Source organism: Nomascus leucogenys, chromosome 18 (assembly GCF_006542625.1).
Source record: "Nomascus leucogenys isolate Asia chromosome 18, Asia_NLE_v1, whole genome shotgun sequence".
Classification (NCBI taxonomy): Eukaryota; Metazoa; Chordata; class Mammalia; order Primates; family Hylobatidae; genus Nomascus; species Nomascus leucogenys.
Genome location: NC_044398.1, coordinates 56,726,309 through 56,751,667, shown reverse-complemented (window position 1 = coordinate 56,751,667; position 25,359 = coordinate 56,726,309). Strand labels below are relative to the sequence as shown.

At 40.5% G+C, this 25,359-nt stretch overlaps 1 protein-coding gene across 1 annotated transcript in view; it reads left to right on the top strand.

Annotated features, from left to right (window-relative positions):
- The first annotated feature begins 234 nt into the window (after window positions 1-234).
- GPR158 (G protein-coupled receptor 158) overlaps window positions 235-25,359 on the top strand; it is a 411,815-nt gene continuing 386,690 nt past the window's right edge. Inside the window, exon 1 of the mRNA XM_003269372.4 lies at window positions 235-1,708. Within this exon, the coding sequence (XP_003269420.2) occupies window positions 807-1,708 (902 nt within the window). The 5' untranslated portion in view covers window positions 235-806. The remainder of the gene's footprint in view (window positions 1,709-25,359) is intronic.

Sequence of the window (25,359 nt, the reverse complement as noted above, 5' to 3'; positions counted from 1 at the left end):
ACAGCTCCCGCCCCGGCCCCACAAATGGCAGTCGGCTGATTGACAGAGGAGCCGACCAAACAGGGGATAAGACGACTTGCAGCCGCCCTACAAGGGTTTGGTTGCGGCCAAGCTGCCTCTTTAAACTGGCTTTCCTCCCCCGAGGAGGGAGCAGGGAGAGAGGCTGGAGTGTGGTTTGCGGCCAAACCTAAAGGCTGCAATTAACCAGCCGCCCGGCCTTCGCTACTCCGGAGAGACGAACGTCTTAAAGGACGTCTTCGCTCCTCGGGACTCGCGGCTGCGCTCGCGGTGCGGGTCTGGGTGCGCGCCCCGCGCCTCCGGGCAAAGCGGTCGAGGAGGAGCCAGAGCCGGGAGGCGGGAACGACCTGCGGCGGGTGAGACTATGGAGCAGCGTCTTCGGCGGCCGCGGCGGCAGCAGCAGCAGCAGCTTCTGAACGCGCCTCAATGAGAGCGGCGGTGGCGGCAGCCGGGCCGAGAGACGGACTCGGGCTGACTCCAGCCGCTGGGAGCGCGAGGCCATGTAACCCGCTCGGCTCCAGGCTGCGAGGTGCGTAATCCCCAGCCGGCCCCTCGCGCAGCGGTCACGGCCAGCGCTGCCACAGGTGACTTGATTTCTGCGACGGTAGCTTAGCCACCCGGGGCCAATCTTGAAACATTCGTATTTTCTAGTCCTTTGGACTGGGTGCCATCTGGAGAAGGGGGAAGACTCCTCGAAAAAGTCTGACTGTTGAGAAACTGACGATCCAAATTTAAAAAGTGATTCCCCCCACCGCCCCCCGTTCCCTCCTCTTCTCTCTGCGAGGCAGATGGGAGCCATGGCTTACCCCTTACTCCTCTGCCTCCTGCTCGCTCAGCTGGGATTGGGAGCTGTTGGCGCCAGCCGCGACCCCCAAGGACGGCCGGATTCCCCTCGAGAGAGGACCCCGAGGGGGAAGCCGCACGCCCAGCAGCCGGCTCGAGCCTCTGCCTCGGACTCCTCGGCTCCCTGGAGCCGCTCCACCGATGGCACCATCTTGGCGCAGAAACTCGCCGAGGAGGTGCCCATGGACGTGGCCTCTTACCTCTACACCGGGGACTCCCACCAGCTGAAGCGAGCCAACTGCTCCGGCCGCTACGAGTTGGCGGGCCTGCCGGGGAAGTGGCCAGCCCTGGCCAGCGCGCATCCCTCCTTGCATGGGGCGCTGGACATACTGACACACGCCACCAACTTCCTCAACGTGATGCTGCAGAGCAATAAGTCGCGGGAGCAGAACTTGCAGGACGACCTGGACTGGTATCAGGCGCTGGTGCGGAGCCTTCTGGTGGGCGAGCCCAGCATCTCCCGGGCGGCCATCACCTTCAGCACCGAGTCGCTGTCCGCGCCGGCCCCACAGGTCTTCCTCCAGGCCACGCGCGAGGAGAGCCGCATCCTGCTCCAAGACCTGTCCTCCTCCGCACCCCACCTGGCCAACGCCACCCTGGAGACGGAGTGGTTCCATGGCCTCCGGCGCAGGTGGAGGTCCCACTTACACCGCCGCGGCCCCAATCAGGGGCCCCGGGGCCTGGGCCACAGCTGGCGGCGCAAGGACGGGCTCGGCGGGGACAAGAGCCACGTCAAGTGGTCTCCGCCTTATCTGGAGTGCGAGAACGGGAGTTACAAGCCCGGGTGGCTGGTTACTCTTTCCTCTGCCTTGTACGGGTGGCAGCCTAACCTGGTCCCGGAATTCAGGTAGGGAGGGCCCGGGGGCAGAGGGGAAGGCAAAAGCGAAGCTTTCCTTCCGGTCTTGCGGGTGGGTGCACGTGTGGGGAAGGAACCCTTGGCTGTGACACGAACGCTTCTCACCCTCAGAGCAGAGACCTGGGCTGAGGGACGCCCCACGCGGGCGCAGGGGCTTGGGGGCGAGAAGCGCCCCACGCCCGTCAGCTTCCGGCGCTCGGGGAAAGCCATTCGTTCTCTCGGACCAGTTTCCCCGCACGGGGCGAGGGACAGGCAGCCCTTGGCAGGACGGAGACACCCCCGCTGCTCTGTGCTTCCCTCCAATTGTCGGGAGAGCAGGGAGGGGCGTTCCCCACTGGGGGCGATGCGACAACTTGGCGAGCGCCGGGTGTGTCCGCGGAGTGGCAAGCCTCAGATGAGAGGCGAAAAGGGAGCAGGAGGAACAGAGATTTCCTTGTTTCTGCCACTTTGGGGTAGCCTCTGCCTGCTTCCTACGTGTGCAGTTGGGGGCACCGGTCTGTTGTTAGTCAGAGCTTATAATTAAAACTGTGCCATCTCCTCGCAGTTCCGGCCCCTCAGCGGTGAGTCAGTCCCAGCAGCTAGCTGTCTCTGGGATCCAGACTTTGCAGTTTGGTCAGGGTGCTCCTTCTACCGGTCTCCCCTCTCCCCGCAATTGATCTTTCCTTCCTTGGTGGCCTTTTCCTCCTCTTCCCTGTCTTAGGCATACCTAAGGGTTCTCCAGCCCTTCACACACTCACATGATTTATAAATGGACCTAGTTATCTTCGGGAGCGAGGCATCAGCTGTGACTGAATTCACTCAAGGAGACTGAAGGAAACTTAAGGGAGTCTGTATTTCCTGTCTCAAACTATAGCATTTGAGGGAAGCGGAGAATTTGCAAATTAACAGGTTTTAACTTCTGCCTGGGGAAGTGCCTGACCTTTGAGACGGGGAATTTCTAGAAGCAACCTTTAAGAGTAGATGTGAGGAAAGAACTGAAAGAGTAGATACACCAAAGAGGGCTTAGGAGAGGGCCCAAGATGGACTGAGATCTTCCCTTAGTTCCATGAGGGAAGGCTCTGGAAAGAGGGTCTTGGGAGCTGAGGTTGCTTTTGTACTTTTTGGGAACCTGGGCAAGAGTGAGAAACCTTTGTGTGTGGATTATTTATTTTTTAAATACCCTGGCACAGCAAGGACAGGATGCTGACCTGCTGAAAGATGCCAGATCAAGTACTGGGTGGGCAAGTGGGGAAGGTCAGAAGGCTTGTTTGTCTTGATACTGCCATTTACTGCTGAATGACCTCAAGCAAGTTGCTTAACCTCTCTGGGCCTCAGCTACTTATCTGTCCAGTGAGGGAGTTGAACTAGACAGTCTCTAGGGAGCCATCCAGTTATCAAGTTCTGTAGCTTTTAATGTTGGCAACACTTGCGAAGGCATAACGGATAATAACCCCCTTTGTCTGATTCTGTATGATCGTATTATGTGTGTGTGTGTCTTTGTATGTGTTTCTCTTTTAAAGGTCTTGTCTTAAACCAGACTAACTCTTTTCTACTTTCAAGATAATCTCATTTCCTCCTAATTCCTGCAGGATCCTATTAGTAAGAGCTGAGCCCAGCTTTGAATCTTTGCCATGCTGTTTGTTCAGAAGAGGAAAGACCAGCAGATGCTATTCACTGCCAGCAAACTGTTTGTAGCCTTTAAATGAGTCTTTTTAGGGAGCCCCAAGTCCCAGGATTTATCTGTCTTTTTCATCTAACATTCACTTTATGTCAGGCTCTGTGCTAACTGCTTTGCATGCATTGTCTTGATTAGCCCTTACAACAACCTTATGAATTAGGTTTTATTATTTTCCCTATTTTACAGAAAAGGAATCTAAAGCCCAGAGAGGTTCAGCTTCTTGCCTAAGATTGCACAGCAGTTAAATAGCAGAGCCAGGATTTAAGCCCACTTCATACTTCATGTCATATGTACCACCATTCCAAACTCTGTTCTATGAAGGTGTCCTAGGGGTTGCTATAAACAATGTAGTTACTGTGTAAAATATATGTATTTTCAAGGGCCACTGTGGAACTGAGGACGAAAACCATTCATTTTCAGAATTATCTCTCTTAATCATATGGATCAGAAAGCATAGGTTGCCTAAATGAACTCAGTGCCTTCTGGCAGCCAAGTTGAAAGGCTGTGGACACAAAGAGTCTCAGGTTGAGAGGGCTCAGACACTCCCTGTTTTTTCACTCTGTTTAGAAAATAGTTTGTTTCTTTAAGTGTCTTTATAGACAAAGATGGTATTCCTCAGCCGCGGCACATAGCCGGCACACACAGCCATTTAGTGTCTGGCTCTCTATAGAAGCTGGCTTGTTTCAGTAGAATCACAAGGTAAGTGCTCCCCTGTGAGTGCTTCGGCCCCATATCCTGTGCCCTTCAAATGCTGTATTGAGGGTCCACACAGTAGAAACCAGAAGAAAGTCTTACAGGCATCAGATAGTTCCACTTGTTGTCTCATAGATGAAGAAACAGAACTATAAAGTGACTTGTCCAAAAATCATGTATCAAGTTTGTAGCAACAACAGAAATGGGATCCAGGCCTTCTGCCTCTGGTTTATCCTATACTTGATAAATATATACCTAACGCAGGTATCTGTGGCTCTCTGGACCTCTGTATACAACCTGTGTTGGGGACATACTTTATTCTCTATCATTACTTATGACAACCAAAAAAATTAGCCCATAGAAAATAGCTGTCACTTAAAAAAGAGATTACATAGTTAATTTCATATATTGAGATAATATTTAAATGGGCCATTTCTGTATACCTTCATACTCATAAAAGGAAAAGGTTTTTTGCTGATGATATTTTATCATCTAAGATATGCATTCTAAAATTCTACAAAATAGGTGAATAGTATTTGGCAGGTATGGTAATAAGGTGAACCTCAAATGAATTTTTGGTAAACCAGATTAGGAGCCTTGATCATGATTTGAAATAGTCTTTTAAACATGTGAAGTGTTATTTGCAAAAAGTTTTATGTATAACAGAAAATCCATTGATAATGGTTTACTTATGAAAGAGAAAAAGAGAAAAAACTTTTAGTTAAGATTAGTTAATATTTTCCCAGGTCTTACTTACAAGATTCAGACATTTAAATTAATGTAAATTAAATTACATTTTATTTTTAGATAATATAAATCCAAAGCATGAACTTTAAAAGTAATATGTAGAACTTCTTATAAGAAGTTGAACATAAAAATATCTTCTTATATTGCTGTTTATCACTGTAAAACAATCTCTCAGAATAAATTCTATTCCCTTGTGTTTCAGAATGACACAAGTATCTTAAAATTTAAGACCCAGCATAATACACATATGGGAAGAGAAGTTTATTGCTCATTTTTTGTCTTTGAAAAAATGGCACTCATTTCTCTTAACTAAGAATTTCTTGAGTCTTTTGTTACATATCTATAGTATAAACACTTGGTTCTCATTTTTCATCCTAGCAAAAAAGAGAGAGTAATAATTTAAGATATACCCTGAAAATAATTTTACTTTTAACATTAGGTTTGTAATATCCTTGAAGCATTTTTTTTCCTTAAAGCTAGGATTCTTTTGTTTGCATAATGATTTTTCTTCATGGAACTTAAAATACTATGGAGTTGGATCCCATTCTGTTGAATGCATAGATAGCTCTCTGGTGGTGGTTGGAATCTTTCAGTGCCTAGGATGGTTAGCAGGTACTTAAGGGTTTGTTGAATTTTAAAGAAGGTGAGTTTCTTTAAAATTCCTTTGAAGAATTAATTCTCAATTAGCCTGAGAGGGAATTTGGAATTCCTTTGGTTTCTCCTCATTTTATAATTGAGGAAGCTGGTACCCAAATAGCTAAAGGAATTTGCTAGAAGTGGAATAGCTCTTTTGTGGTGGGTGGGAATTAAGGGAAACCAATACTTATTGAGCATCTACTATACATTAGATACTTTATATATTTCAGTGCATTTAATTCTTAGAACTCTCAGGTAGCAACCAGTTCAGAAAAGTTGAGCAACTTGCCCATGCTAATGTAGCTAGTAAATGAAGGAGCTAAAATAAAATTTAGATCTGTCTAGCTATGAAGCCTGTGTAGTCTTTCCACCATCCTGTGCTGATTTCTATCTCTTGATTCCCCAATTTTGTCATTAAAAATGTGTAAGATGATATTGGCTTGAATTAAGTAATATACTTTGATATACCAGTGATATACACTTACTCTTTTTGGGCCAACAATGCAACCAAGTATGTTGTACAGTGAGAAGAGTATTCAATTTGAGGCGGAACTTTGCCTCAAGTCTCAGTTTTGTCTCTGACTGGCTGTAATACCTGTCTGGAAATCAGTTTCTGCATAATACAAATGTGGAAATAGACTTGATGATTTCCGTATACCTCTTAATTGGCCTATCCACATGGTCAACAAATACGTTTTGGAAGCAGGGCTGATACACATAAATCCAGTACCTTGTGGAAATGATATGGGAGAGTCACATGCAGAGGAAGAGGAAACCAAGTGAATGTTAGACCTGGTATTTGGTTAAGAAAAAAAAAAAGAAAGAAAAGTCAATAGGGAGATAAAGGAAAGATCACAATAGTGTGGAAATCTCTTTTTAGAAACTAACGAACATTAGTGTCACTGATTCACTGACTGCCTGAGTGCTCACTTCACTTTCTTTCCCTCACACAAGACACCCACACACCTCCTTCAGTGATTCTATTACAGATTTCTGCTTTCAACAAAAGAGGGCAATTCACACAGTGTAAGAAAAATGACCATCTTGCTCTAGGCCAAACATATCCCATGTCTTTCTTATAGGAGCTGAAAATGATGAGTAGGCTTACCTACAGGAATAGCCGAGAGGTGTTTGCCTGGGTTATAGATTAAAAGGTTTTCAGATGAACTTCTGCTGTGGAGGCTTTTAAGTCTCAGTTACATCATCTTTAAGCTATGAAGAGTAATGTGTATCTCCTTTGAAATTCTGTAAAAACTAAATGAAGAACTGTCATCACATAGGAAGTTTAGTAAATATTTTTGTATTGTAGCTTCTGTCTTCCCAAATACTATCCTCAGCTGGCCATAACTGTCTTCATTTACTAGTATTAAAGTCATTTGACTTATAGTAATTTGTAACTTATATAGAGGTTTAGTTTTGCTTCTAATCATTATGAAGGCTTGTGATGGCAATGGGTCATGGTAGAAATACTGGCCTTAGAAACAGAAGATGTTGGTACAAGCCTGGACTATATCTTTGACTTAGGGTGTTACCAGAGGTGGGAGTTGCCTCTTTAATTTTCAGTTTCTTCAACTGTAAATTGAGGAGGTTGGACAAGATGACTCCTTATAACCCTAAAGGTCCATGATTATGCACATCATTCAATATGTCACTCTATTTTATTTATTTCTTTTTTTGAGGCAGGATCTCACTCTGTTGCCCAGGCTGGAGTGCAGTGGCACGATCTCAGGTCACTGCATCCTCAACCTCCCAGGCTCAAGTGATCCTCCAAGCTCAGCTTCCCGGGTAGCCAGGACTACAGGCCCGAGCCACCATGCTTGGCTATCTTTTTCAGTTTTAGTAGAGATGGGGTTTTGCCATGTTGCCCAGGCTGGTCTTGAACTCCTGGGCTCAGGTGATCCACCTGCCTCGGCTTCCCAAAGTGTTGAGATTACAGGTATGAGCCGTCATACCTAGCCCAATGCGTTGCTTTAACTTGTAAAGTTTTATTTGATTCGCTGCTGAAATCAGTTAATGAATGCTATATAAATGCAGAACATGTTCATATGTTCCATGCTTGACTTTATAATGATCATTTACTCACAGAATATTTACAGAAAGTCCTATCAATATACAATGAGTTAAGTACATAAACTAATAATGGAAATGAGAACTCCATTGCAAAATAAGAATAAGCATAATCTGAGTTTACAGGACTTAAGACCTCCTGATTTACTTGGAGTCAACATGAAGTTTCTTCGTAGATTTCTAGACCAAGGGCCTCAGTATACCTCTATAATTTCTCTCAAGAGAATACATGTTTCGACATTTGGAAGCTCCCTACTTACTTTTTAAAAACAACCTGTTTTCAATTTGCCTCTGTAGTTGGCTTTAAAATTTCAAAAAAGGGTTATATGTTGTGTAGCAATGGTACAGGATTACCCTCCCATTTTCTAGAATATGCATTTGGAAGTAGAAAGGGGATTTCCCAAACTGCAAAATAAATTACAAGAGTTATGCTTACTGTCTGGAGAGATAACTGAGGCTCTCACTACACTGATTTTCCAGCCTCAACTTCTGGATAAGCCAAATGTTACTTTCAACTCCAGAAAGGCAGCAGTTTGTTGCACATGGTTCAGATTTTAAGGCTACCCTTTTTCAGTCTTAAGAGTGCTGTTGGATTCAACATACACTGCATTTTATGATTACATTGTAATATACTGTGATGCCAAGGCGTATGTTGTTGATGCTATTTTGCACTTGGTTGGTACAGAAGCATTAGGCCCTGGCTGTTTTCTCTGTTCAGTTCTCATTTGGTGTTCAAAGAGTTATTTATGCAGAATTACTAAGATAGCACATTGGGATTTTGATAACTTTGGCAGCTTGATGGCTGTTATGTGCAAATAGGCAGTTCACTAGTACTGGGGCTATGCTCGGGAGAGTCTGCAGCCAGCAGCGTTGTGAAGCTTTTCCCAGCACAGCAATGTCATATGCATCAGTGGGGCTTGTTTTACTTGCTTTATCTGCTTTTCAGCTTTTGGTAATAAACTAAAATTTGTTTAGTAACAAACTAAAATTACACATAGCGTAATTTCCACTTTGGCTGGGCAATTATTCTCCTGAGTCTTTCTTCCTACAGGAAGAAAAACTTGACCTATACAAATATTTGGGTAGATGACTGTTCCATGAAATACTTCTTCAGTTTAGGAGAGGATTAATCCTCTTGGCCCCTCCACACCCTCCTCTTTCCTACAGTGCCAAATCTAGTATAGAAACCATGAGTGAATTTCTTTTTTATACCAAAGGATATTATTGAGTGCCTCAAAGCAATCATAGGATACATCTAGTTTTATTACTTTCATTATAGGTAGAGCTCAGAGGAAACACAAATTAGCTTAAATATAATCTGATCCCAAGGTAGTAAAGTTTATTTTTCCAAATAAAAATCCTGTTACCTCTCTTTTTGTACAAGGTGGCAGCTTCTGTCTCTATTCTCTTCCCTCACACAAAGTTGCTAATACTTCTATTTAATTGAGATCCAATTAATTTTTATTCATTTTAATATCTGTTATAATCTTCCTCATTTAATAAATATGACTAAAACAAGACAATGTAGGATTTCTAAAAACCTGTCCAATTGGCAAAGTACCCACTGTACCTATAGCTTAAAAGAAATCTTAGAGTTATGTAAGGTTTTGGTTTATTTATTTAGCTTTCTCACCATTTATGTGTTTTGTCCAATGTGTATGCCTTGTTACATTATCAGAGAAGAACTTGACACATGGCTTTCATCTGAGAAGGAAAGAATGGTATGATAGTAAAGAATAATATTGTATCAATTCTAATATGCACCATTTTTACATTTTGATGTCTTTCAAATTGAGATGTCTTACAATTGAGGGCATGTCATATTCAGTTGGCATTTCTTTTCTTTCGGTGGTACACAATATAACAAGGCATCTTACAATTAATGCCATTTTATATTTGATGAAATGTGATATTAGGAAATGGGAAAATAAATTCCAGGGTCTCTTCAACTACAAAGTTCTATTATCATCTATAAATTATCAACTTGAAGCAAAATATTCATATATGGAAGCAAAATGTAGACCTTACTGCTGTATGTAAATTTTTTTATTTTTTATTTTCTTAGAAAGAGACAGGGTCCCACTCTGCTTCTCAGGCAGGAGTATAGTGTTGAGATTATAGCTCACTGCATTCCTAGGCTCAGGTGATCCTCCCACCTTAGCCTCCTAAGTAGCTGGGAGTACAGGCACATGCCACCATGCCTGGCTAATTTTTTAATTTTAATTTTTGTAGAGACACAGTCTTGCCTTGGCTTCCCAAAGTGCTGGGATTACAGGCCTGAGCCAGCACACTCAGCTCCTGCTGTATATAAATTAGATTGCTATTTGTCTTCGTAATAATTTTGTTTAAAATAGACAAGCTATACTAAAACATGTAACCACATTTTCTTTTTGATGTATGTGAAATACACAAAATATTGCGCTGGAAACTACAGCAACTTTTATTTTCTGAATAGGTAAAGTCAGAATTATCATAATTTTTCTCACATCATCTGGCAGTTTTTCCCTGATACTGTGGGAAAATGCCTAGGATAGTGAAAATAAAAGACCACTGACGGACTAATAATAGAAAAGAATAGATATGTCTCTCCTTTCTAAAGTGTGTAAAGGTTTCACAATGTAAGTTACTTCTTATGTAGCAATGTAACCAGTTTTGACCGATGAGATTAAAATGCAATTGTGAAGATAAACATTTTTTTCTTTTTTTCCCGTCAATTGCTTGGAATAAAATGAAGAGTATGATTTTCCTCTTATCTGATGCCTCAGACCACTATGCTGAACAAGGTTTCTCAACCTTGGAACTACAGATATTTGGGACCAGATAGGCCTTTGCTGTGGGGGCTGTCTTATTCATTGTAAGATGTTCAGCAGCACCTCTGGCTTCTATCCATTAGATGCCAATGGCAACACACCCTGCCAGTGTGAAAACCGAATGTGTCTACAGACATTGCCAAATATCCCCTGTGGGACAAAACTGCCTCTGGTTGAAAGCCACTAGTGTAGGGGAGCACATATGATACATAAGGTATAAAATGCTACTCTGGGACTATCCCTATTTCAAGGGTTCTGTATGTGTACACATATGTGTGTACATATATCTGTATGTGTGCATATATTTATGCTCATATATGCATTTGTCAGATTACATGTCTATTTATTTATTTAAAATATAAGATCGTTGTATATGTAGAACCTGACACAAGTGAGAACTGAAACATTTTGATAGATCAATGAAATATGAATTAATTTACACTTGTATGTCATCAGGGCTCAAAAGAACATCTGACTAAATTTGTAGAATCTGTTGCTAAGCATGGTTTTACTACCTACATGGTTAGATGTTTAATATTTAAGGTTTCTCATAAAAAGATGAATTTTGAAAGGAAAACACTTGGCTGGACGTGGTGGCTCACGCCTGTAATCCCAGGACTTTGGGATGCAGAGGTGGATGGATCACGAGGTCAGGAGATCAACACCATCCTCGTTAACATGGTGAAACCCTGTCTCTACTAAAAATACAAAAAATTAGCCAGGCGCGGTGGCAGGCGCCTGTAGTCCCAGCTACTCCGGAGGCTGAGGCAGGACAATGGCATGAACCCAGGAGGTGGAGCTTGCGGTGAGCGGAGATCCCCACACTGCACTCCAGCCTGGGCGATAGAGAAAAAAAAAAAAAAAATTCTGGGATATCCTTGTTAACTTTCTGTCTCGTCAGCTCCACACCAAGCGGACCTAGTAGACGTCTACAGAAATCTCTACCCCAAATAAACAGAATATACATTCTTCTCAGCACCACATCACACATATTCCAAAATTGACCACGTAGTTGGAAGTAAAGCACTCCTCAGCAAATGTAAAAGAACAGAAATTATAACAAACTGTCTCTCAGACCACAGTGCAATCAAACTAGAACTCAGGATTAAGAAACTCACTCAAATCGCTCAACTACATGGAAACTGAACAACCTGCTCCTGAATGACTACGGGTACATAACGAAATGAAGGCAGAAATAAAGATGTTCTTTGAAACCAATGAGAACAAAGACACAACATACCAGAATCTCTGGACACATTTAAAGCAGTGTGTAGAGGGAAATTCATAGCACTAAATGCCCACAAGAGAAAGCAGCAAAGGGCTGGGCGCGGTGGCTCAAGCCTGTAATCCCAGCACTTTGGGAGGCCAAGGCGGGCGGATCACGAGGTCAGGAGATTGAGACCATCCTGGCTAACACGGTGAAACCCCGTCTCTACTAAAAATACAAAAAATTAGCTGGGCGTGTTGGCGGGCGCCTGTAGTCCCAGCTACTCGGGAGGCTGAGGCAGGAGAATGGCGTGAACCCGGGAGGCGGAGCTTGCAGTGAGCTGAGATTGCGCCACTGCACTCCAGCCTGGGGGACAGAGGAAGACTCTGTCTCAAAAAAAGAAAGGGAAAGCAGGAAAGATCTAAAATTGACACCCTAACATCACAATTAAAAGAACTAGAGAAGCAAGAGCAAACACATTCAAAAGCTAGCAGAAGGCAAGAAATAACTAAGATCAGAGCAGAACTGGAAGGAGATAGAGACACAAAAAACCCTTCAAAAAATCAATGAATCCAGGAGCTGGTTTTTTGAAAAGATCAACAAAATTGATAGACCATTAGCAAGATTAATAAAGAAGAAAAGAGAGAAGAATCAAATAGACGCCATAAAAAATGATAAAGGGGTTATCACCACCGATCCCACAGAAATACAAACTACCATCAGAGAATACTATAAACACCTCTATGCAAATAAACTAGAAAATCTAGAAGAAATGGATAAATTCCTGGACACATACACCCTCCCAAGGCTAAACCAGGAAGAAGTTGAATCCCTGAATAGACCAATAACAGGCTCTGAAATTGAGGCAATAATTAATAGCCTACCAACCAAATAAAGTCCAGGACCAGATGGATTCACAGCCGAATTCTACCAAAGGTACAAGGAGGAGCTGGTACCATTCCTTCTGAAACTATTCCAATGGATAAAAAAAGAGAGAATCCTCTCTAACTCATTTTATGAGGCCAGCATCATCCTGATACCAAAGCTTGGCAGAGACACAACAAAAAAAGAGAATTTTAGACCAATATCCATGATGAACATCGATGCAAAAATCCTCAATAAAATACTGGCAAACCGAATCCAGCAGCACATCCAAAAGCTTATCCACCATGATCAAGTGGGCTTCATCCCTGGGATGCAAGGCTGGTTCAACATACACAAATCAATAAATGTAATCCAGCATATAAACAGAGCCAAAGACAAAAACCACATGATTATCTCAACAGATGCAGAAAAGGCCTTCTACAATATTCAACAGCCCTTCATGCTAAAAAACTCTCAATAAATTAGGTATTGATGGGATGTATCTCAAAACAATAAGAGATATTTATGACAAACCCACAGCCAATATCATACTGAAGGGGCAAAAACTGGAAGCATTCCCTTTGAAAACTGGCACAAGACAGGGATGCCCTCTCCCACCACTCCTATTCAACATACTGTTGGAAGTTCTGGCCACGGCAATAAGGCAGGAGAAGGAAATAAAGGGTATTCAATCAGGAAAAGAGGAAGTCAAATTGTCCCTGTTTGCAGACGACATGATTGTATATTTAGAAAACCCCATCGTCTCAGCCCAAAATCTCCTTAAGCTGATAAGCAACTTCAGCAAAGTCTCAGGATACAAAATCAATGTGCAAAAATCACAAGCATTGCTATACACCAATAATAGACAGAGAGCCAAATCATGAGTGAACTCCCATTCACAATTGCTTCAAAGAAAATAAAATAGCTAGGAATCCAACTTACAAGGAATGTGAAGGACCTCTTCAAGGAGAAACTACAAACCACTGCTCAATGAAATAAAAGAGGACACAAACAAATGGAAGAACATTCCATGCTCATGGATAGGAAGAATCAATATCATGAAAACGGCCATCCTGCCCAAGGTAACTTATAGATTCAATGCCATCCCCATCAAGCTGCCAATGACTTTCTTCACAGAATTGGAAAAAACTACTTTAAAGTTTATATGGAACCAAAAAAGAGCCCACATTGCCAAGACAATCCTAAGCCAAAAGAACAAAGCTGGAGGCATCATGCTACCTGATTTCAAACTATACTACAAGGCTACAGTAACCAAAACAGCGTGGTACTGGTACCAAAACAGAGATATAGACCAATGGAACAGAACAGAGCCCTCAGAAATAATACCACACATCTACAACATCTGATCTTTGACAAACCTGACAAAAACAAGAAATGGGGAAAGGATTCCCTATTTAATAAATGGTGCTGGGAAAACTGGCTAGCCATATGTAGAAAGCTGAAACTGGATCCCTTCTTTACACCTTATACAAAAATTAATTCAAGATGGATTGAAGACTTAAATGTTAGACCTAAAACCATAAAAACCCTAGAAGAAAACCTAGACAATACCATCCAGGACATAGGCATGGGCAAGGACTTCATGTCTAAAACACCAAAAGCAATGGCAACAAAAGCCAAAATTGACAAATGGGATCTAATTAAACTAAAGAGCTTCTGCACAGCAAAAGAAACTACCATCAGAGTGAACAGGCAACCTACAGAATGGGAGAAAATTTTTGCAATCTACCCATCTGACACAGGGCTAATATCCAGAATCTACAAAGAACTTAAACAAATTTACAAGAAAAAAGCAAACAACCCCATCAAAAAGTGGGCAAAGGATATGAACAGACACTTCTCAAACGAAGACATTTATGCAGCCAACAGACACATGAACAAATGCTCATCATCGCTGGCCATCAGAGAAATGCAAACCAAAACCACAATGAGATACTATCTCACACCAGTTAGAATGGCCATCATTAAAAAGTCAGGAAACAACAGGTGCTGGAGAGGATGTGGAGAAATAGGAACACTTTTACACTGTTCGTGGGACTGTAAACTAGTTCAACCATTGTGGAAGACAGTGTGGTGATTTCTCAAGCATCTAGAACTAGAAATACCATTTGACCCAGCCATCCCATTACTGGGTATATACCCAAAGGATTATAAGTCATGCTGCTATAAAGACACATGCACATGTATGTTTATTGCAGCACTATTCACAATAGCAAAGACTTGGAACCAACCCAAAGGCCCATCAATGATAGACTGGATTAAGAAAATGTGGCACATATACGAATACTATGCAGCCATAAAAAAGGATGAGTTTATGTCCTTTGTAGGAACATGGATGAAGCTGGAAACCATCGTTCTCAGCAAACTATTGCAAGGACAGAAAACCAAACACTGCATATTCTCACTCACAGGTGGGAATTAAACAATGAGAACACTTGGACACAGGAAGGTGAACATCACACATCGGGGCCTGTCGTGGGGTTGGGGGAGGCGGGATGGATAGCATTAGGAGATATACCTAATGTAAATGAGGAGTTAATGGGTGCAGCCCACCAACACGGCACATGTATACATATGTAGCAAACCTGCACGTTGTGCACATGTACCCTAGAACTTAAAGTATAATAAAAAAAGAAGTTTTTTAAAAAAAAGAAAAAGAAAAGAAAGGAAAGCACGTGTGTGTGTGTGTTTGTGTGTGTGTGTGTACCTGGAAGAACAGAAAGAGGGAAGGGGGGTACAGTTGGGTGTAGAGGAGTGGGGAAAGGGAAGAAATGAAGATGAATGAACTGATAGAAAACAATTAGCAATCTCTGATCCTGCGGAATATTGCCTTACTTTTACATGAAGCTCCATTTACCATTGAGCAATTTTACAGTTCTGATGAAACTGAACTATTTTTCCCTAGTAGGTGGTTGAGGAGTCAAGTTCTTGATGATTTAATCTTTATAAAGATAAGTTGACTGTGCTTGCATTTCAGAACTTTTTTTCAGCTTATCCCATTAAAGGAATATTAGTACCTTACAATATATTTTTTAAATATTCCATTTGCCATTTTAACTTATTGATTCAACTAGAAGTTGTTCAGAATTTGAACTTATTACAAATGAATTTCCTAGAAGAAATGATTGAAATGCTATATTAAATAGACATTATTATTATTATTGAGACCAGGTCTTACTCTGTCACCCAGGCTGGAGTGCAATGGCGTAAATCCAACTCACTGCAGCCTCAACGTCCCAGGCTCAAGCAATCCTCCCACCTCAGTTGCCCAAGTAGCTGAGACTACAGGTGTGCACCACCACGCCCAGCTAATTTTTTATTTTTGTAGAGACGGGATTTTATCATGTTCCCTAGGCTGGTTGAACTCCTGGGCTCAAGCAATCCACCCGCATCAGCCTTCCAAAGTGCTGGGATTACAGGCGTGAGCCACCGCTGCTGGCCCTACATATACATTATTTAAAGCTTTAATAAGCATATGTTTAAAGATGCAGTTTTAAATATTAATAATGCTTAGAATTCTGTTAAGTCAGAAGAAAGCTTAAGAAAACCAAAACAAACAATGACCACATGAGGAAAAAGAATGTTTAGGCTTCATGGTGCAAATTACCGTAGCACAAACTGAAGAGTGACCAATTCTTTACCCCCATCCGCAAATATGAAACATACACAACCTACTGTGAAAAGGGAGGAGCTTGCTGTTGTACATTATGTTCATTATGGAGAAATAAGAGACAATGTTGTGAATATTCGAGATGAATCCAAGGCTTCTGAAAAGAAAGATGAAGACTATGATTTTTCTGGATAAGGCAAACTTTTAGGATGGTTGTTTTGGGTATTGACTTAATAATTAGTTCTTTGGAAAGCCTCTCACAATACAGTCCCCTGAAAGTTATTTAGCAATGTATCTGTCTTTCCATGTTTATGAAAAAGAGGCAAATAACAAATGATATTGAGGCATTCTTTAAAGAACCAATGTTTTTAGTAAACATCTTGTGAAAAGCTCCTTTCTGAACTCGAATTTTAGAAGTAAAGGGGATTTTAGAGATCACGTAATCCAATTTTTTTTTTATGGGTGAGGAAAATGAGACCAAGGGAATTGGTGACCATCACTTGCATTAGCTATGGCTGCAGCGAACTTGCAGTTTAATAACAGTCACAAAGAAAAAGATACTGAGTCATCAAATAAAGGTTAATTTATGTTCATTATTCACTGATCCCAAACCTGGCTGGGCATAAGGATCACCTGAAGAGCCTGATAATATGTTCCCAGGCCCTTCCTAGACCTTGTGAACAAGATAATCTGCAATAGGATCCAAAGTCTGTATTAAACACAAAGTCTTTGTAATTCGGAAGTAGTTAGTCCTTAAACACAAACTTGGGAAAAAGTAAACAATATTTGATAAAATTGAAACACATATAAACATATCATATAAATAACTTCATATAAACAGCTTCATATAAACAGCTGATATAAATAACTGCAGCTTTAGTCACTGAAAAAATTTAGTTACAGGCCATTCTGGGTACCTGAAACATTCCAATATTGTGAACGAGCCTATCAGTATTGCAAATTTACAATATCTAGTAGGTTCTTTATGAGGGCAGGGAGCTCACAGGTTCTGAGCCTTGGAATGAGAAATCACTTGGCTGTATACTCCTATTTCTCCCTCACTTTATTTTGGGGTTTTTGTTTTCTCAACTTTAAAATAGGGGCTATCATAAGAGCAACTTGCCTCGTGTTATTATCTGTCTCTTTATGTAAAGATCCTGTTTCCCAAAGAGTTCTACAGGTTTTTTAAGTACAAGGACCGTATTTTATGACTTCCTGTATTCAGTGCCTGATATGGTTTGGCTGTGTCTGCACCCAAAATCTCATCTTGAATTGTAATCTCCATAATTCCCACGTGTCAAGGGAGAGACCAGGTGGAGGTAATTGGATCGTGGGGGTGGCTTCCCCTGTGCTGTTCTCATGATAGTGAGGGAGATCTCACGAGATTTGATGCTTTTATAAGCGTGTGGTGTTCCTCTTGTGTTCATTTTCCCCACTGCCGCCTTATGAAGAAAGTGCCTTGCTTCTCCTTCACCTTCCACCGCGATTGTAAGTTTCCTGAGGCCTCCCCAGCCAAATGGAACTGTGAGTCAATTAAATGTCTTTCCTTTATAAGTTACCCAGTCTTGGGCAGTTCTTTGTAGCAGTGTGAGAACGGACTAATACAGTGCCTCTTGAAAGTACCTTGCCTATTTCAGAAAAACAGCATGGGAATAGTGTCTAGGAAGTGTCTAGTGCCTAGGGTTTTGGGATCATAAACCTAGGTTCGAATCCAAGAATTTCCACTTTCACTTACTGTGTGACACTAGAAAGTTATGTAACTCTGTGGCTCAATTCCCTCATTGCAAAAGGTATAGAATACCTCTTACTGTTGTAAAGAGTAAACAATCTTATATATGTAAAGAGGCTAACATAATTTCTGAAATGTACTAACCTTTTTTTAAAAGTTATAATGTATAGTCTCCCATTTATGATGGTTCTACCTACAATGTTCAAATTTTTGATGGCGCAAAAGCGATACACATTTTATACACAGTATAAAAACTATACTTTGGTACAGCATTTAATCAATCACATAAGATATTCAACAGTTTAGTAAAAAATAGGCTTTAGTTTAGATGATTTTGCCCAACTATGGGCTAATGTAAGTGTTCTGAGCATGTTTATGGTAGGCTAGGTTAAGCAATGATGTTTAGTAGGTTAGATGTATTAAATACATTTTCAATTTACATATTTTCAACTTAAGATGGGTTTACTGGGATGGGTTTATCAGAACGTAACCCCATATAAGTTGAGGAGCACCTGTATATTACATGCACCTGGCTATGGCTACAGGTGCTAGGGATAGCATAGTGAAGACAACAGACAAAATCCCTGTCCTCATGGACTCTTTTGTGGGGATGGGGGAGATGCATAATAAACAGGCAAAATAAAAATAATAAGTAATTATTGATAGAACCAAGTGCTATAAGGAAAAAAATAGAGGAATGTGGCAGAGAATGGCTGAGAGGTAGGGTAGAATGCATTCAATAGGATGGTCAGGGAAGACCTATTTGAAGAGGTGACTCTGAGCTGAGAAAGGAAGGATGAGAAGACGTTCATAGAGCAAGCTGAGGTCATCACATTCCAGATAGGAAGCCACAAGAACAAAGACCTCAAGATGGAGTGAACTTCAAGTGATCTAAGAACAGAAAGAAAGCCAGTGTTGCTGAAATGTAGTGAGAGATGGGTAATGTGGTAGAAGATGAGAGGAAGGTGTGCAGAAGGTGCTCAATAAATGGTTAAAATGTTGTGGTAACATAGAAACATGTGAAGTGCTTTACAAATTTCCCCTCTAGGAATATGTAAATTGTGAATGCATTTTCATCTTTTCCCGCTTTGGATGTCTTTATTGTAGTGTTCTAGTTTTACCTTGTCTCTTTCTTTTTCCTCCTCCTTTCATTCTTGGCCTTCCTGCCCACTGCCTCCTTAGCTCTGGGAGCTTGGGTTTTCCAATTTCTCTGATGAGACTTCAGTCAAAGAATAAGCTATTCCTAATTGCTCCATTCTCAAATTTAATGAATAAACTGAAATATTTGAAAGGTAAAGGGATAAAAAAAATTCAGAATTCCTTGCAAAAATCACTTTGGTGTTTTTCTTGCTCTTAGGCTTAAGCCTGTAAAATGAAATGTTTTCAAGACACACATAGCAGTAGCAGAATAAGGGAAGAGGCACATTGGGTCAGTTCATGGCTCAGCATTTCTTTTCCTCACCAGCCCACCTGGGATAACATCCGGCAGGTCCCTGACTTCTTTCAAGCTGGAGGCTGGCAAGTCTGGTTATCTGGCATTTCTTGACACACACGTTGCTGCTTTTTTATGGTGGGGTCTAAAATGTTGCAGTCAGGGCTGCTGAAAGAACTGCCAGTAAGAGACTCAAGGCACAGGAGTCAGATTGGAAGAGCCAGGCTGGGCCCAGTGGCTCATGCCTGTAATTGCAGCACTTTGGGAGGCTGAGGCAGGTGAATAACCTGAGGTCAAGAATTCAAGACCAGCCTGGCCAACATGGTGAAACCCCATCTCTACTAAAAATACAAAAATTAGCCAAGCATGGTGGTGCATGCCTGTAGTCCCAGCTGCTCAGGAGGCTGAGGCTGGACGATTGCTTCAGCCCAGGAGGTGGAGGTTGCAGTGAGCCAAGATCGCACCACGGCACTCTAGCCTGGGTGACAGAGCAAGACTTCATCTCAAAAAATATATAAATAAAGAATGGAAGAGCCAGAAGTGAGATGACTTGGAGGAGTTTGAGGAGGCCAATTCTGCATGACAGGAGAAGGAAGTATAGGCAGACTTATCCCTAGTGAAGAGTAGTCACAATCGAAAACTGACATTATGAGTTTTAGGAAATAAAATCATCATTAGCTTCTCCAATATGAAAAATGTGGAATTTGGTTTCATTATATCCCTTTCTTTCTTTACCCTCTCCCTTGTTTTGTTATAGTTATAATTTTTCTGTTGGTTATTTTTATTTTTGCATCTATAAATTTTAGATATCTTTTATTCTTTGCTTTTCTTCTTTTGCCCTCCTACCTCTGTTGACTATTCTAATATTTTTGGATAATTAAAGATAATAACACTTCTATTCTGTTACTAGAGTAAAAGAATTCTCTGCTTTGTCCATTCATTTCCTCTAAGAATTGATAGATAAATAATTGAATCCTGCCATTTCAAGAATCTTCCAAATTTCAAAGTCCAGATCTTTTTCTAGATCACTTGCTCAAAACCATGCTACATTTTATTTGTATATATCTCCATTAAGATTTTTCCCCACCCCTTGGAGTTGCTAATTGCCTTTTTATCATGTTAAGAAAAACCCCAAGGAGTCACATTTTATTTCTAAGATCAACTTTTTCTTTCTTTCTTTCTTTCTTTCTTTCTTTCTTTCTTTCTTTCTTTCTTTCTTTTTTTTTTGAGACAGAATCTCACTCTGTCACGCAGGCTGGAGTGCAATAGCATTATCTTGGCTCACTGCAACCTCCTCCTGGGTTCAAGCAATTCTCATGCCTCAGCCTCCCAAGTAGATGGGACTACAGGTGTGCACCACCACACTGGCTAAATTTTTGTACTTTTGTAGAGTCGGGGTTTCACCATATTGGCCAGGCTGGCCTTGAACTCCAGACTTCAGGTAATCCACCCACCTTGGCTCCCCAAAGTGCTGGGATTACAGCCATGACCCACCACACCTCGCCAGCCCAACTTCTTAAATCAATCATTCCATTTGTTAAAGAAAATTCATATTTTTGTTGAAGACATTCCTGGAGTCCCATAATTTGTATAAGTCGCTTTAGGTCTTTTGCAGAACAACTATCATGGACATCTTTTCAAATTATTGACCTTTTGGATTAGTTCAACAACTGTGTGTTGGATGCAAGCCTTCCTATTTCTAAAATTCTTCCTCTTCTTTTTCTTTTTTTCACCCTATGCAACACTCAAACACATTTTTCAGACAGGATATGTGGAATGTATAATTTCTAAGTCTTCCCGTGTCAGACAATGTCTTCTAATTATTAGTCAGAATACAGAAGTATAGGTTCAAAGTCATTTTGCCCTCAGAACTTTAAATACATTGTTATATTGTTTTTAGCATTCATAGTTGCTTATGAAAACTTTGATGTAACCTGATTTATTATACCTTTGTAGGTAATATTTTCTCCTTATGGAAACTTTTAATATCTCTTCTTTTTCCTTGGGGTTCTGAATATTCATGATGATGTGCTTAGATGTGATTCATTTTATTGATTACACTTGCCACTTAGTGGGCCGTTTTAGACTTTTTCACTCAGAAACTTTCTTTTATGATTACATAAATTATTTTCTGCTATCCAGTTTCTCTTTCTGTAACTCCTACAGTTGAATATTTGACTTTCTGGATAGATTTCTATATTTCTTAACTTTTCTTTCATTTTCTCCTTTAAAAAAAAAACTTCTGGGAGATTTTATTGTTTCTTTCTTTTTTTGTTATTTTGAAATAGTTTTCCTTTGGCAATTTCTCTTAATGTTCATGAACCCTTTTTTTGCTCTCGGATTATTTTTCATAGTTGTCTGTTGATTTTCTTAAATTTCTTTGAGGATCTTAATTTAAATATCTATAAATTCTCTTTTGTTCCCTGAATTATTGTTGTTCCAAGTTCGGTTGTTTTGCTTGTTTATATCTGTTCTCCTTTATGCCACCAGTTCTGCTAAATATGATCCTTAGTTGGTCATTATTTTTATGATTGAAGGACTAGGTTAAATTGTAAAGTTAGATGGCATGTAACTTGTGAGAGATGTGCAGGCCTCGTTCCTCAACAGATCTCTGCCTTGACTATTGGGCTTCTTTCCCCTTAGGAAGCTAGAGAAAGAAGCTGGCAGTCTCTGCCCCACCCTGGACCTTTACTCTAAGAGAACTAATAACCATTCTAGAAACTTTCACTCTTCAGAGAAATGTCTTTCAATCTCTGCAGAAGAGTTCTTGATTTCTTGCTTGGGAAAAAATGCCATCACTGCACTCTAGGGAGGGGATCTGCCAACTCATGTATCTGTTTAGAAGTAAGTCCTTCATTTAATCACCTTGATGCCTGCTTTAGTTTCCACTCACACTCCTGATGCCTGCCAACTATGGTCTTAACACAAGCTGTCCTGGATGAGCATTTTCTACCTGTGCTCCAGGCTTTTACTAAGCATGTCCTTAGCTGCCACCCCTCCCTGGCTTATCATCACGATCCTGGAGAACTCTTTCAAATCTCTGGTCAGCTACTTCTCCTCACTGTACTTATTCCCTCTTGTACATACTTCCTGTCATTACAGTTGGATGTGGAGGGAGGAGGTAGAGAAACTTAGGATCAGTTCACTATTTTAAACAAGAACGTGCACCTAGGTCCTCTGACCAGTCTTCTTACCCTTATACCTAGGATATGAACTTCACATTCCACCCTTTTACATATTACCTGTGTCTTTAGGTAGAAGCCATCTCACCTCTTTGTGTCCCAAATTTCTTACTATTATTTAGGGAGAATAATACCATATGTAGTTGTAATATAAATTGAGGAGAATAGTATCAGTCATATACAGTTTCAATGAGGATGTTTTAAGGGTGTCTAGCATAATGTGTATTAGGATCTAGAAAAAAATCTAAAATTTAAAAGTCTGTGTAAATTATCAGCTTTGTAATTTGATTTTAAGATCTGTATGAATAAGATCCAACATAAAAAAGAGTATTTAAATTTAAGAAGTTATTAACAAAAAAGATATATATCTTTGCTTGAAAATTAAAATCTTAACACAAATGGTGTGTTTAATTAAATCACTAGATCTCAAGGTATGAGACAGCCACTGTATATTTTAAGGCAGATTACAGTGTTCACATACATTTTCTTTCTCTGACAGAACATGCTTTGTTCTTATTTCTTCTTCCCTGGCAATGCAAAAAAATATAACTTTGGACATGTTATGAAACTTTTATGAATCTAATTTTCTTCATCTATAAAGTGAGAAAAGAATTTCCTCTTCTGTCTCTCCTAGGACTCTTTGAATTAAACAAGTCAATAATAGAAGTGACCTCCTTGCACTGGGTTCCCTGACAAGAAATTGTCTCATTCTATTCAGAAATGGTCATATCCAAAGAGGTTCTTTAAAGAACCCTGTGGATGTGTTTTATAAAATTGCAGCTAAACATGATTACAGTGAAGGAAAACCACAAAAATGAGATGTTAGTCTGCTACCTTCGCAAAAACAGCAGGCTCAAGATATATTTTTCAGGGGAACAGTCACCTATTATCAGATTTTAAACGTTAGCAATTTTAAGAGATGTGCTGCATTTAACCTGCAGAAGTCCCAAAACACAAGAATTGTATTTGTGGATAGAGGATAGATGTTCCATGCTGATTGAGCTTACTTCATTATATATTTATTGACTTTGTCAAACTTATATTTTGCCACATAAAACATACAGACCTTCCCAAGGAAGCCTTGTCCTGATTGCCAGAGAGACTTCCAAGAACAAGAAGCCAGACAGATGGAAGACGTGAACACTATGTAAAGTTTTGGCAAGCTTCTCTGGACATGTCTGCTGCAAAGTGGTGTGGGGGAGGAGGACATTTCCTTGCTTTCAGACTTGCTGTAAAATTCTCTTATATGTTTTAGAGGGGATCAGGTCTTACAATTTACGTTATCACAGGAATATCAGGTCATGATTGAAATTATGGATAGTTACATGGTTGGAAAATAGATTTAAATTGTTTTCTGGCAATATTTTGGGAAGATAACTATTATTAATGACACTAGAGAAAAAAGACAGCTACAAATGCCTCTTAAATTTGGCCTTCTAAATAAGCAGAAAGCTATTTGATAATAGTATTCTTGTATAACTAATGCTAATTGTTTTGTAGAATTTAAGAGGCAAAAATAAATTTATTATCTTAAGGCTGTGCAATGGGTTACCATACAGCAATGAAGGAAAAATGCTGTGACATTGCGTTCAGTCATCAATGGGCCAAGTACGTTTAGTTGTCGGATGGTCTACGATTAGTATTAATATAACTAACAACTTAGTGCTCTGGCTATAAGTGGGATTTAGATAGGTTCTATTTGGTGAACCTATGGAGAGTTTGGTGGAAGTCTGACATCATGATGACAAGGCAGCTGCTACAATTAAGCCACTGACATTTTCATCCTTGTTATTTGCTATAAGAGAGTATGTTAAAATATTTCTAATCAGGTTGCCAATATTTAGAGAATTCGCTTTAAGTTTTAGAAATAATCATTTGCTTTCCTGCCCTGACTGTATCAAACATGCTTGGTTGAATAGATGGTAGAGATCCACTTTGGGCTCAAATATAGCTTTTTTTTTTTTTTTTTTTGCTTTTATTATAGGTTCATGGTTACATGTACAGGTCTGTTATGTAAGTAAACTGCATGCCACAGGGGTTTGGTGTAAAGATTATTTTGTTACCCAAGTAATAAGCATAGTACCTGATAGGTAGTTTTTCATTCCTCTCCCTTCTACTCATCACTCTCAAGTAGCCCCTGGTATCTGTTGTTCCCTTATTTGCATGCATGTGTTCTCAATGTTTAGTTCTACTTATAAGTGAGAATATGCATTATTTGGTCTTCTGTTCCTGCATTAGTTAATGGCCTGCAGCTCCATCCATGTTGCTGCAAAGAACATAGCCTCATTCTTTTTTATGGCTGCTGATATGGTTGGGCTCTGTTTCCACACCCAAATCTCATCTCGAATTGTAATCTCCAGCATCCAGGCAGGGACCTGGTGGGAGATGATTGGATCATGGGAGCAGTTCCCCCATGCTGTTCTCATGATAGTGAGTAAGTTCTCATGAGATCTGATGGTTTAACAGTGTTTGGCAGTTTCTCCACTCTCTCTCTTGCCCCCATGAAAGACCTGCCTTGTTTTCCCTTCTGCATGGCCTTCTACCATGATTGTAAGTTTCCTGAGGCCTCCTTAGCCATGCAGAACAGTGAGTCAATTAAGCCTCTTAAAATTACTCAGTCTCGGGTATTTCTTTATAACAGCATGAAAACAAACTAATATAGCTGCATAGTATTCCATGGTGTATATGTATGACATTTTCTTTATCCAGTCTACTGTCGATGGACACTTAGGTCGATTCTATGTCTTTGCTATTGTGAATAGTGCTGCAATGAACATACGTATGCATGTGTTTTTATGGTACAATGATTTACATTTCTTTAGGTGTATTCCTAATAATGGGACTGCTTGGTCAAATGGCATTTTTGTTTTAAGTGTTTTGAGAAATCGCCATACTGCTTTCCACAATGACTGGATGAATTTACATTCCCACCAATAGTGTATAAGTGTTCTTTTTTCTGTGCAACCTTGCCAGTATCTGTTGTTTTT